This window comes from Chelon labrosus (genome assembly GCF_963514085.1).
Source record: "Chelon labrosus genome assembly, chromosome: 3".
NCBI classification, from domain to species: domain Eukaryota; kingdom Metazoa; phylum Chordata; class Actinopteri; order Mugiliformes; family Mugilidae; genus Chelon; species Chelon labrosus.
Window position 1 is genome coordinate 26,027,468 of NC_140339.1, and position 14,428 is coordinate 26,041,895.

At 38.0% G+C, this 14,428-nt stretch overlaps 1 protein-coding gene across 3 annotated transcripts; it reads right to left on the bottom strand.

Annotated features, from left to right (window-relative positions):
* Positions 1–298: 298 nt before the first annotated feature.
* On the bottom strand, positions 299–13,930 carry stk33 (serine/threonine kinase 33). Of its 3 annotated transcripts, none has more exons than XM_084540881.1 (14): positions 13,867–13,930; positions 10,010–10,079; positions 9,408–9,521; positions 9,198–9,302; positions 8,900–9,038; positions 6,980–7,062; positions 6,174–6,261; positions 5,305–5,380; positions 5,105–5,217; positions 4,900–4,985; positions 4,740–4,812; positions 4,095–4,216; positions 3,256–3,342; positions 299–2,423 (listed from the first exon to the last, which is right to left on the bottom strand). In XM_084540881.1, the coding sequence occupies exons 2-14, from the start codon at positions 10,052–10,054 to the stop codon at positions 2,187–2,189; spliced, it is 1,368 nt and encodes a 455-aa protein (XP_084397007.1). In that variant the 5' UTR covers positions 10,055–10,079; positions 13,867–13,930; the 3' UTR covers positions 299–2,186. The 3 variants fall into 3 exon arrangements, with proteins under 3 accessions (XP_084397007.1, XP_084397005.1, XP_084397006.1); XM_084540879.1 differs by having other exon boundaries at positions 4,038–4,216; XM_084540880.1 differs by lacking the exon at positions 13,867–13,930 and having other exon boundaries at positions 4,038–4,216; positions 10,010–12,464.
* Between the last annotated feature and the right edge of the window lie 498 nt (positions 13,931–14,428).

Below are 14,428 nucleotides of genomic sequence, written 5' to 3' on the forward strand. Positions count from 1 at the left end.
TCAGCCCATCAACCCACCCACCCTTACTTCCATCTGTCAGAGGCACTGCTGGAGGAAAAGGGGGAGGGTTATGGGGGGCAGGGGGCGCATCCCTCGTTCCATCCCGACGAATTTTCTAATTTCCTTTGCCTCCATGCTTTGTCCCAAATTCACCGCCCCTAAACTATCCACCATACAGCCTCTCATTCCATCCCCACTCTGTTCTCTGTTGAGTTGGAAAAAGGAGTAAAACTAAAATGGGAGTTCCCTGTTCACTTTCAACAACACAAGCTGACCTCCTGTCAATATACACCGCTTCTTTTTTTCATATTGTCTTGATGTAGATCAGTCTCTTTAAATTTGTTCCATGCCAAGGCATATACAAGCACCCCTATAACTTGCCACTGCCACATTTTTGCATAGACAGTACATAGTTTTACATAAAGTATAGTTCTTATGCTGAAATCTTAGCTCCTCAAAAACAAATCTAGTGTGGTAGTCTAAAAGGAAAGAGTTTACCTAATTAGGACTCGTTTTTTCATTTTTTATTTCTTAGATCTATCAACCAGCAAAATCACATGACAGCACCCAAAAGGAAGCATGTCAGAGTGGACCATCAAGACGCATACAACATATTATTTAGAGACACATTACATTGAAATCACAGCTTACTAGGCAGTGGCTCAAGCAATCAATTCTAATTACACATCTTCATGCAACAAAAATAGGTAGCTTTAGAGACAACACCCTCCTGTCAGATTAATTCCAGGAAATTAATTCAGCAACTTACTGTGGCTCCATCAGCTGTTTATAGCAGCATGAGTAAACTAGAGTCATTCATTGTGTCAATAATGTTGCAGTAATGTAACTTTTCTTGGGAAACAGCTTCAATCAACAATTACCACACATCATTTCTTCATTCACATGACCTTCTTGTAATAAATATTAAAAATATAGTGAAAACTGTTTTGCCTATCTGCTCACTACGTTAAAAAACATCACACGGGATCATTCCAGTATATGTGCCCTCAAGGAATTTGATGAACTTTAACTCTAAAGCAAACTACATTTAGAAATACACACTAAAACACAGAGCCTGTACATCAACACAGGGCCCCATTGTTGGCACTCATTCACTTCAAGATGCAAATGGGTGGATTTGAAATTCACCCTCTGTGTGCTATGCTTGGATACTTTAATGTTGTATCTATGCTAGGGATTATTCTCTCTACAGCGGAAAAACCTGTGCTTGAATGCCAGTGCCCTCAAAGTAGCTCCTACTGCTTTCAATGGCCTCCAAACGAGATTAGACCCGTGGCTGCCCTCAGTCCCAATCCTCTGCATTCAGATGGAGCGTAACCAGCCTGTGTGACAGTTTTTCTGTTTTGACACTGAGTGGGTGCAGTCACTGCATATAGGACATTTTGGAATTGAGAGGTCAGAATAGGAAAAAGAAAATCCCCATTTCTTACTGTGGTCCTGAGAAATTACATTCAGCTATATCCCCTTTAATCTTTCCGAGTATGTTCTCTGAGATTTGTGATTATAAAACAATACAAACTTTGGTGTTTTATATATGGCGCATTTAAAATTTTTTTACTATGTCTGTGTGTACTGTAGCAAAAGACCCTAAGACTGTATAAATTGTAAAATGCACAACAGAGTATATAAATAAGGAAATGACATTAATAATAAGATATGCTGCTAGCAGTAAGCTGATGACTAAATAACAGATTCATTAAGGAATGAGTCGTGCTGTGCTGAATTCTCCCATGTCGCTGTCTTTACTCGACTAACTAACTAGGTCGTGGCTGTCAGATAAAAACATCAGTAACATCTGACAAACTCATTCAATCTCTGTTTTTATCTGAGAATGTTTATAAGCTGCTTGGTGTTCTCACATAGTTGGCTGTGTAACAGTAAGCATTTATTTTGCCTCAGACTAAGGCCCTCTTTTTGGCAAACAGCTGAACCCAGCACTGGTTTTGGACTTCTTGTACTATTTTCACACCTGCACACAAGGCCCATTTATTTTGACACTGCTGTCACTGCTTGGTCTCCAGCCATCACCATAAAGGTGGCAACATTTAAATTAGTTACATTCACATCAATGGTAAAATAACACAGCTGCATAAAAAAATTAAATGAAAAACATCACAATAGGTGTATACCCACCACGGCCATCTCTATTTCAGTTTTTCTCTCTTTCATGTTTTCCCATGAGAAATGGCTCGTGTTTTAGTTTTATTCTGAATGGGTGTTGGTCTTCGAACTAGATGGTGGTTTGCAGGTACCACATCTTTTTTACCAGAGGTAGAAAGTCTTTGGTTATCATCCTTACTTAGGATGGGGGCCAGTTTCTTTCCTGTACTTGTGTCCTTCTTGTCCTGAGGCCTGCGCTGCTTGCCACTTGTCTGTGTGGAGGCTTTTACACCAGCATGAGACTGCAGGGGTAAGATTCATATTCGTCTTACATAACAGAATTAACTATGACATTCATGTTAAAAACTGCTGCATGGCTACACCTTTAACGTCTTGTAGAAGAGGTAAATCTGGCACCATCTAGTGGTGATTGTTTATGAAAAGCAATATGAAGGCAGAGTGGTAACTTAATAGTCAGTTTAAAACCAAAAGCAGTAGAAGTTTGTACACCGATCAGCCACAACATTAAAACCACTGCCAGGAGAAGTGAATGACATTGACCATGCATCTTGTGACAATACAATGTTCTGATGGGAAACTTTAGGACCTGGCATTCGTGTGGCTGTTACTTAGACATGTACCTAGACCAGACCAGGCACCACAACAATGACAATCCTTGATGGCAGCAGCCATCCCCAGCAGGATGCAGCCTGACACAGGCACACACACAAAATCGGTTTAGGAACAACTCAAAAAACATGAAGAACAGCACAAGTTGTTGACCTGGCCTCCATATTCACTAGATCCCAAACTGATCAAGTATCTGGGGGATGCACTGGAACAAGCGTGATCCACTGATCCACAGATCCACAGAGGCCCCTCCTCTCAACCCTCAGAAGGCCCTTGTCCATTCTCTGATGAGTCAGAACAGTTTTGCTTTGGAGGCACAAGGGAGGCCTACACAATATTAGGAAGTGGTCATAATGTTGTGTATGATCGGTGTGTGTGTGTACATTCATATAATATATATATATATATATATATATATTATATATATATATATATATATATATTACATGAAAATCTAAAATAAAGCACAAACTGCATTTTTCACTTGTAGGAAACTGAACAAACCTGTGTGGTAGACGGCTGTCCTGGTGGGTCATGACTGGTCATGATGTTCTGACGGCCACCACTCTCTTGAGTCTTTAATCCAGGACCCTAGGACAACCCAAAGGTGAAACTTGAGGGATCTATACCTGAACTCTATATTCATACAAACTATACTGTATAAGGACTGACCTAAAGAGTGGTGATTAAAAAAGGAAAATTCCTTTTTGTTTTAACCTTCATACATTTTTAGCCTGTCTCTTGAACACTGATTTCTGTAATACTTAATTATTGAGACTAGCAATTATCACCATGAATGATATTCATATACTAGAACAATAATAATAATAATAAATTTTATTTATAACGCACTTTACATCAAAGCAATGACCTCAAAGTGCTACAATGCACATAAAACAATATAAAGACTTTAAAACTAGCATAAAAGAATAAAAAAAGAGAGACATTAAAATTAGCAGTTATAGCCATAGGCTTTTATAGAAAACAGTACACTAACTTCTAAGAACTCTGCATGAGGGCTCCCCAAATATTTTGATATTAACAACTACCAAATGCAATGTAAAAACAAGTGCTCAAACACCCAATACAATATAAGTATGTTGTAATGATTAACCATTCTGAATTATAGACACCATTTAAATAAACTTTGTAAAAACAGCAACTGTGGACTTAGTCAAGAGACTGCAAGAGTTATACAAACTACATACAGAAGAGTATGTAGTTTGTATGTATGCATCATGTAAAGTCAAAATGTGGTAAAGCTGAGCTTGATAGATATGCAGTACCAGTTTGGCAAAGGTGGATATTGCATGGGAGTTTCTGTTTCTCGGCTCTTGGCTGACCTCATCATGGTTCCTGCAGGTGCTGTTTGTTCCTGTTTCTGTTGAAACTTCTTGGGGGACTAGCAAGGCTTCCAGGGTGTCCTCAGAAGATGGGAGGGACAAAACCTCCAGAGACTGTGTTCCTATTTAAATAACATCTACATTAAGTAACTCCACATCATATCTTTGGTTTATTATCTCTCTGTACTTCGCTCCTCTGCTTCTGTCCCTCAGTAATTTCCACTTTATGATAATTAAATGCCCTATATTTACATATTACTATCAGTTTCTGTGCATTTTACTAATGTAATTATTATTATATTGTCTCAAATGTAATTAGACAACTGTCATTTCCAATTTTCATTCCTGGCAAGAGACTGAGTGACTGTTCTGTATTATTTATCCAGACAACAAAAATGTAGTACTTTAGCAATTAGTAAATGAATACACAAATTATATTATACTGTATACATGATATATGTATATTATATATAGCAACAATACAAATGCTTCATGCTACCAGCGCTAACTACTGAACAGATTTTGTTTTACCTCTGTTGTTCTAATATATCAAAACATCTTTTCATATATTATCACTTGCGTCATGTCGTTCATTAAAATGGTCAAATCATGACTGGGAAGACTTGAATTCATCTTTGTCATTACTTTCTTTGTTTTCCAGGTGGTCACGCATCATATCCAGCACATTGGGCAGTTGAGCAGACTCATTAGTTTTGCCCTGTTGGACAAAGCACCCCATAAGAGCTCTTCATATGACTCAATTTGTAAAGCTTATAAATGCAGCTGGAAGAAATCAGTGGCTTACTGTAATCCAAGACACTTCTAGTAGCTGATTAGCTGAAATTCTGTAGGCGGGGTCCACCTTCAGAAGGCTACTCAGTATATGTTTTGCTGTTGAAACAGACACAAGCCAGATGATTAGTTTGTTACTAGTCTGAAATGCCAGGTAAAACTGCATGTATGCAACAACTGCACTTTATTTATGAAAAAGAATGAAGATTAGTTGTCACCTGCACTACTGACTTGGTTCCAGATGGTTTGGGTGAATGGGACACTTTTCTTCATAATCTCTTCAAGTAGACCTGACTTTGTTTTGGACACAAATGGAGGCTCCCCACAAAGCCTACAGGGACACACACGCTCAAGCATTTGTATTCACAGTATGTGCGTATAGTGTATGTATGAAAATAGTTCATGCGTGTCTACTTACAACATATACATAATGACTCCTATGCTCCACTCATCGCACCACTCACTATAACCACGGTCGCTCAACATTTCAGGTGCTGAAAATGACACACATGTGCAAGTGTATGGCTTTCTTTGAGACATTGACATAAGGGGCCATAAAAGTACTGGTTAAAACTAGTTTGACCACTAGTGGTCCTGCTAAGCCACATTTCATTCTGCAAATACCACATTGTGTGTGTCCTATGCCATAAGCACAGGTGTAAAGTGATACATGGAGTAAACGCACTAAAGTTATGATGCACACAAAAAAACACCTGTCATAATAGCGCCTCAGCACCACTTTCAGGCTCTGGATTCGGTAATGCATCTGGAACTTGTACTGTTACTGATGCTATTTAAATAAACTGAACTAAATTGCCAAAAACTGAACCAATATTACTTGATAACGCCACAGGTTACACGACACGGCACGGCACATTTATAATTGCACATTTGACTCGAAAGCAGCTTCACTGTGTTTTGGTGAACAGCTATAAGTACGGAATGGAAAATGTGTCAGTGCCCCAGCATACATGAACCTAACTGTATATGGTGAGAAGGAAACAGAGCAACAAAAGGAATTTGTTGGCATATACCCTAATGCATGATTGAGCAATTATACCAAGCAGGTGCTAATGAACCAAACTGATAACTATACCAGACACACTGTACTACAATATATACAAAGATATACTAAGAACATAATAATATGTCTATATAAAACGTTACTATGATATGTTAAAAGAATTACACTCACTGCTTATGCAATTAAAACCACTGTTTGTAAAAATGTCTCTGTAAAAATACTAAATGCTGCTACACTACACATTCAAACTTAGAGTGTCATACCCATATAGGTAAGAGTCCCACAGGCCTCCGTCAGCATGTTTTCAAACCCTACACCACCTTTCTTCACTGATAAGCCAAAGTCTGTCACCTAGGTAGAGAATGACACTTAAGAAAATGTGACATTAGATAGATAGATAGATAGATAGATAGATAGATAGATAGATACTTTATTTATCCCGAGGGATCATCACATACAGATATGAAAGACATCTCCAAGAACATGAAAAACAGCACTGTTGACTTGGCCTCCAAATTCACTACATCCCAAACTGATCAAAGTATCTGAGGGATCTGTGGGTTCAACAGAGGCCCCACATAAGACCCAAAGTCCCCCACTAACAACATTTTGTTGCCAGACACCACAGGACACCCTCAGAAGGCCCATGTCCATTCTCTGAGGAGTCACAACTGTTTAGGAGGCACAAGGGAGACCTACACAATATTAAGAAGGTGGTCATAATGTAATGCCTGATCGGTGTATGTCTTGTGCAAGACAAAGAAAGAAAGACACGGATGTTAGGCTTGTTTAAGTTCACACACCAGCTACCTGCTTTGGCTGGCTCATCGTCAATGCACGCACCATGCTGTGCTCAGCTGGTAATTTGTTTAAAGACACAGTTCACTCTCTCTTTGCAACAGTGAAATATGAAGGAAGACAAGAGGGGGTCTATCATAATGAGGTAGTATTTAAAGCATTTACTAACTATATAGGAGACAGTGGGAGAGGAAATAGCAGCACTCATACCAGCAGAAGAATGGATAAGAAGCAGGGACGGAAAGTTTAACAGTTGTCGTCACCATTTTACCTTGATATCGATCTTGTCATTATTTTCTTCAGGAGAATCTTTCACAAGAATGTTCTCAAGTTTCAAGTCCCGGTGCACTATATCTGTGGGATGTGAAGAGAATTTTTACAGACAAAAAGGGTCTGAATACGTTTTTAAACATGGATGTTCAGAATGTTCATTCATTCATTATCTGTAACTTCTTGTATGCATGTCTTTGGTCTGTGGGTGGAAGCTGGAGCAAACAGGCAACATGCAAACTCTACACATAAAGTCCCTGTTTGGCTGGCAGGAAGGCTAACCACAACACCAACGTGACACCACAATACAAATTTACAGGATGAGGTGCTCTAATGAATATACATATGAGTAGTTTTTAGATCAAAAGAGGAACAGATATGCAGAAAAGTTATTCCTAGTGATGAGAAGAGTTAATTGTGTGATATTTATCGCACAATTCATGGGTAAATCACCAATCATAGTAGTTTGTATGTTTTCTTTGTGTCAAGTTGGGTCTTCTCCTACACCACAGGCAAGCATGTTAACCATGCTCCTCACTGCTCCTAAATAATTAAGAGTAGTAAAGCAGAGGACAAATGTACCCTTAGGAATAATAAAGACCAACTTTGCTAAGCAACTAACTTTGCTATGCTTGGACTGTGAAACTGGAACAGGTGTTTTGAAAAGTCACCTGACAAAAATATGCTATCAATCATCAACTGAAAATAATTTTTTTTTTTGATTTAGTCAGCTTTCTTTTTATTGTCTTGAAAACTAAGCATTTGGTTTATGCTGAGAAGAAAAACGCCTTTGAGAAGAGTTAAATGTAACATGATTTGCTAAGGTCAGTCAGCAGAATAAACTCTTTCGTACACAATAACACAATGATCTGTTTACCTTGCTTCAGCAGGCCAGATTGAAGGGCCTCGTTAACAAAACTTGGTGAAGTGGGGGAAGGCAGGAGGAAAAATACAATTTGCCCTGGGCAGTCTTTTTCACTGTACTGTTTGAAGTAACCAATTATACAGTGCAACAGTGGCGGTGGTGGTGTGTGAAAAGTAAGTTAGACCAACTGGTGTACACAAAACAAACACCTGAAATATTATTTTTCCTTGATCTATTTGAGATTAAAAAATATACATATATCAATTTTTTTTTGGCAAATTTAGTCTCAGTATTCAGCATTTAGGTAACTTAATCAGAGATAATACAGTTTTCATAAAACATCTGAATGTGCAAAGGTGATTGTTGCATGTACATGGAAAATTGTTACACGCTGTTACCAGAAGGCATTAGCATTAAAGCTCAAAGCACAGTTGAATGTGGTGAACGGTGGCTGGGTCTGACCAAGGGCAGCAAAAGTGTGATTATTTGAAAAAAAATAAAATAAATAACTGAACAAATTTCAGCCGAGGGGCTTTCAGTGATTAGTCATGTGACAAAAAGGGTTCTGGAAACCTAATTCAAAGCTGACACATTCTCATTAGTATTATTAGTCTCTGCAAAGCCAGGAAGACCAGCACAGAGGGACTTTCCATGTGAAAACACCTGCTAATCAGTACTACTCCCAAGCTTGTTGTAAATTTGTCATTAGCCCGATGTAATGATCCCTCATTGCCAAAAATGTCCGCAATAACCTTTAACCAAAGACCATACAGAACTTGCAGATGAACATGTTTAGTTTATATTGTGTTTTTGTCCCAGCTGTTTATTACTGCCATTTTATAAAACTAACCCATGTTTCTATAATGAAAGCGATAAAGGCATCTCAAGCTAATCAAGGTAACACAGTTGAATATAACAATGGCAGAATGGCACTGACACAAATTAACTTTAGACTAAAACATAATCCACTACTACATGTTCCACTCAAGAGTGTAATTAGGGTAGAAAGGATACACTGTAATACCATCACATTGTCGATCTGTATATTTACATTACCTTTTTTATGAAGGTAGGCAACAGCATCGGCTAAGCTATAGATTATATTCTTTGTCTCATCCTCTGTAAAGTACTTTTTTTGCTGCAACAGCTGCTGCAGTTCACCTCCTTTGCACAGCTCAGTAACCAAATAAATCATCTAGAAACAAGGAGAGAAATGCATCTTACTATATAGTCAATTTATGTACTTGTCTGCATTATTTATGCAGAGAAGTTTATGACATGTTACATGCATTACACGTATACACTCAGTTATGCTTACTTTGACTTAAATGTCTTAAAGAACAACAAATCTTACCATAGCCGTGTCGTAGATCGCTTCAAGACGTATGATGTGTTTATGATTCACTTGTTTGAGAATGTTTATTTCATGCTCCAGCATCTCAACTTTTGAACTTCCTGCCTGATGTGACAGAAATCACAGCAGTATTTGTTTTTCTCCAGACACAGCCCTCTCTTAATTTTATCACATAAACAGGGTTCCCAAAGGGGTGCCAAATACACTCACCGGTGGTCTGCAAACCTCCTTGATAGCCCATTTTGTCTGTGTCTTAATGTGAGTGGCTTCATAAACAACTCCAAAACTACCTTGACCCAGTTTCTTTCCGAATTCATAAATGTCCTGTGGGGGATAGAAAAGAGAATATTAGCACATTTGTAATCTACACCTGGTAACTGTCAATCAGATACTACATGAGATGTCCCTTGTGCTTGAGCTTAAGACTGTAGGATGACTTCACTTTTGTTTTTGAAAAAATATTATTTCTTAACCAAATAGATGAATACTCTACTTAAATACTCCAAATAAACTCCCATGTTTTCTGGCCACTGGTGCTGCAGAATACAGTATTTTAATCAAGTTACAAATGATTAAGTTGCTGCTGCAGTTCGTTCAATCTCAGGTCTAATTAACTTGATTATTATCTGTGTGCATGCAAGACTGAGCACTGGCTGCTTTGGATTTGGCAAAGGGAGTAGTCCAATTCCCCAATGAAGAGGTGCTATACTGCAGCTCAGTAGAGATTGATCCTCTTCTGGCGCACATAGAGTGACTTTGTGTAACTTCAGTGAAGACCCCATAGCACTACCATGAATAGAAGTTCTCCATACCCTGAGGTCTGCATCACTCTCCAGGCGTTTAACAGTCAACTCCATGACTAGTCCACTATCATTGTGTCATCTAGAGATAAAAGAAGAGTGGAGAAATTATCTCTCTGTCATTGATCAAGCCATGGGAAAGCAGGCACTTCCATGACAAAAGTCATTCTAAACTGACCAATTCTTTTTTTATGTTTCTTTACTACTACTGTGGATATCGTGGAACGTGATTTCCCAATATCTACTTCCATTAAGATCAACACATATTATTGATACTATTCTTGTTCCATATGTGACCATCTTTTTGCATTAATTACAAATCACTAAAAAAACAACATCATTTCTAATCAGTGCCCAGACAATACTGACCACCAAGAGTACAAAACCTATAGGCATTACATTTGCAGTGATAACACAGAAACACACTGCATATTTTGAAAAAAGAAAATATTCTCAAATACAAGCATTTTGTTAAGTGACTGAGTTTGTTCAAAATTTCAAGATCTTTCGTTTAGTCTTCAAGCAGTGCACAGAATCACAGAAACTTTATTTCTCTTAGTCCAACTTGTCACTTTTATTTCTGGTTTATGACCAAACTGCTGTCTCTGTCTGAGCCCATATTCACTTTAAGCACAATTTACTCAGCTTGAAAAATAGTCTCTAAAGCCAAATTAAATGTAAAGCAATTATCAAGTGATGACTGGGAGCGATGAAGTGGATCCACCACACGCACAGCAATTAATTATTAACAAGGAAGCGGTGTCTTTAACCTCTTCACTCTGATGCATTATTTTAGCCCTGACAGGGTTCTCATAACAGGCCTGTCTCTCCCATTATCTCCCGTCTATTTCCCAATCAAAACGATTGTGACAGCCACTGGAAATTCCAATCACCTCAATCACACCTCATTTGTGGGAGACAGAGGCATGTGATGAGTGTATCACTGAACATTTGAGGTGACTGGAGGAGGTTCTTGCACACCTCAGATGCCTCCCGGGTAGAGGTGCCTGGTTCTTGGCCCCAGATCTCAGATGCAAAGGAAATAGGATATCAAGGTCAGGTTGGGGTGAGAAATCTGACCTTAAAAAGGTCACAGATCTTGAATTGCTTTAAGCTTGGAGTGCAGCAATCTTTAGACCTGTGTTTCTAAAAATACAGGTCAAACTACAAGCCAAAACACAGAACAAATGACTTACTTTACAACTACTGTATATTCTACACCTATAGCACTGCGACTCATGAAAGCTACAAGTTCTTTGTCAGCACCAGTAAGGAAATTCAACAAGAGCGTGCAAGAGGATTCTGTAATTTCTTTCAAATCCCACCACTCCTTAGTGGAGTTGCTCCAAACAGTCCTTAAGAATTGGATGACAAAGGAATGAGGGTCTTTCATTTGGTAGCTTGCAAAACATGGCCAATTGTCTTTGTTGCATGAATAGACTGCTGGACTATCTGCAATAATCATGGAACCTGTAAATTACGAGTAAACATGCAATATCTCAAAACCTCAAAGGTCCAAGTCAGTGAAGCAGTCCATATTGAGTCCTTTCAGATTTTCAGCGTTTGTATCACTTTTTTGTATTTCCATATACAATACAGATACATTAGCCAGGAGATGAATGAATAGTTAATGACCATGTCAAATAATGACATAACAGTAGTAGACAACACAAATTAACAACACATTCAACAATATCAAAACATAATCTTTGTTTGCACATAGACTGAAAGATAAGCAAACATCAGTAACCACCCTAACCCTTTTACATTGAGTTTGCCTCATCTCCAGTTTCAGCAGGAAGTAATTAGAGCCGTCAGTTCATCATAGGTCAAGTCCATACTTGCCTCACCTTTCCATCATTCTGTCAGACAGCAATTTCTGCTTATTTACACTACTAGGAGAATAAATGTCCATTGTATCTAATGACTACAAGTGTGTGGGGGACCATTGTTCAAGAACTAAGTGCACAAAATCAATGTCGCTTTAGAACAAAGAGAGCGGGGACATACAAGCATGGACTCCAATCCTTTGTAACTGTACTTCCTTTAAACCTGCTTGTCTTTCATTATTTCAAGGTAATGTATGTTTACTCTTTCCCACGCTCTCAGTGCCATTAAGACTCCTGTAAAGAATCTATCTAAGATATGTGAAGATATTACCTAGCTATGTCTGATATGTATCACTCTCTTTTGATATTTCATAGACTCAATATTTAATCTACAGCTTCATTAATTATCTACTAAATGTAAAAATAAGTGACAGATCAATCAATTATGGAAATAATCAGTATGTGCTGCCCTAATGTCATAACTAAGTGGTACTGCCCTGTGGAACAACTGCAGCATACAACATTAAGGAACATAAAGGGACTTTACCCCAGAGAGAAATATTGCAAAAAATAATGTCACGAAGAGTTACCACATTTCAATCTCAACCAAACTATCTTAAAGCATTTTAATTATTGTTTAGAGCCTTTAGAAGTTTGCTATCTTTAATTGCATAAATAGCAGAATAAATTAGGCTTAAGCTCTTTAACATTGCCTGTAGTTTGAAAATCATACAAAAACAAAATCTTACTAACTGCAATTAAAATGTACACTGCTATCCGTTTTGCTTGAGCCCCAATATTACATTTTACTCATGTGTAACTTAATCATTTATTGACAGCTTGGCTTTGATGACAAATGATAAACTTCAGAGTCCTAATGAAGTGTGGAATTACATTACCTGATGAGGCAAGAAATTGCATGTTTAGAATGTGAATATCCCATCTACTTCACTAAGCTATGGAGTGAATCCTAATATTATGCTGTGAGATTATCAGAGCTTGTGGCCTAAATCTAATACACCAAGAGTACATCAACATTAAGTCATTAAAGCGAAGAACAGACTTACTAAAGAGCTGTAAAAATATACTGTACCTGACCACTGGTGGACTAACAGGACTGACAAGAGGCGCTACTTTAAGATGCTACTCCTAAACTGCAAACAAGAAATCCATGCACTATTTCTGTAAACAAATCATTTAAATGCCTCCTACAAGAATTCCTCCCGTCTTCAACGGTCATGTTTGATAAGTGTCTATTGGCAAGAAAACATGCTTTGCCAAAAGGAAGCAAAAGATCAAATTCTGCCTTTTGCTCAGGGCACTCCACATGTTGCTAGGAGATAAGGGCCAACAAATTCAAATTTCCTCATTGGTTTAATCCTGGTTAAGGCTAATCTCTGCCCTTGCTGGGCTCAGCCTTGGGAAGCAAGGAGGGCAGGCATTCAAAAAAAAAAAAAAATGTAGGCCTTTGCAGAAACAAGAAGACATTTATTTCAGTGACAACATGGAGAGAACTCGGCACATAAATATACACATATGTCCACACCGTCAATTATTAATCATGTGATTATCCAACTTTGACAGTGATAACACTTCCTGTTTTTGACTGTTTATCCCTTTGTATAGACAAACAACAATCGCCCGTTAAATTAATTAGTTAACTAGTTAATCACACAAGTTAGTTAGCAAGTAATGTTAGATAGCTAATTAACGTCTACACAAACCTAAGATAACGAAAAAGCAGCTATTGTAGAGAGAGATGATAACTGTTACTGCTCCTGAGAACCGTGTAACGATACAAGACATTATCTAAGTCAACTCTTCTCTAATTAAAACTTAAATTAGTGCAGAAAAAGCTTGAAGAGTAACTGTTGCATTCCCCATGGAATACGTTGTCAAGGCAACGAAACGTCACGTTGAACAAACGGTTCCTCTTATGAAGATACGAACAAGTAAAACCAACTAAAAAGATACGCACACGGCTGTAACGTGTGTACAATTTGAAAACTGCTGTAAGACAATTTACCAAAAGTTTCTTACCTCGTGGAATAGATTATTTACAGTCAGCAGGTTGGTGTTCAAGCAAAAACTTTTTCGGTGAGTGACTAGGGAAAGCGAAAAAGGACAAAACTCCGATAAATGAACGGGGTTTCTCCAGGGGTTTGTCGTGTGCGTAACGACCTGACGTAAAGTAAACACTTAAAGATAAACGTGACTACGTATGGGTTTTAAGAGCTACACAGGAACCATGCCTTTTCTTACATACTACCAAACGAGAAAGCGGTTTTATCTCGTGGCACCGTGTTTTTTTTCTTGGTCTTTGGTCTCCATCTAGTGGAGAAACTGAGAGATTTCTCTGAGTTGCTGGTTTTGTGTTTAATTGACATTTTAGATCATTATCAAGGTTATCTGTTAAGATAATCATCAGCTTGGAGAGTTTACCATCAGCCAGTTTACCAGACAATTAATTGAATCGATGAGAAATATGATTTTAAATTAGTGTTTTAAACATCAATGGTTAGGAATGGAATTGGAGTAGCAATTTACTCTTAAGCTTTCTTTCTTTTATACCTTGTTTTACCAAGGCATTAACTCAGACATA

Bases quoted from the DNA above. Each gene is read 5' to 3' on its own strand.
- stk33 (XM_084540879.1), bottom strand. From the start codon at position 10,054: ATGGAGTTGACTGTTAAACGCCTGGAGAGTGATGCAGACCTCAGG. The intron at 9,522-10,009 runs GTATGGAGAACT...TATCCCCCACAG, and splicing joins AGAGTGATGCAGACCTCAGG to GACATTTATGAATTCGGAAA. The intron at 6,262-6,979 runs GTAAAATGGTGA...TTCTCTACCTAG, and splicing joins ATGACAAGATCGATATCAAG to GTGACAGACTTTGGCTTATC.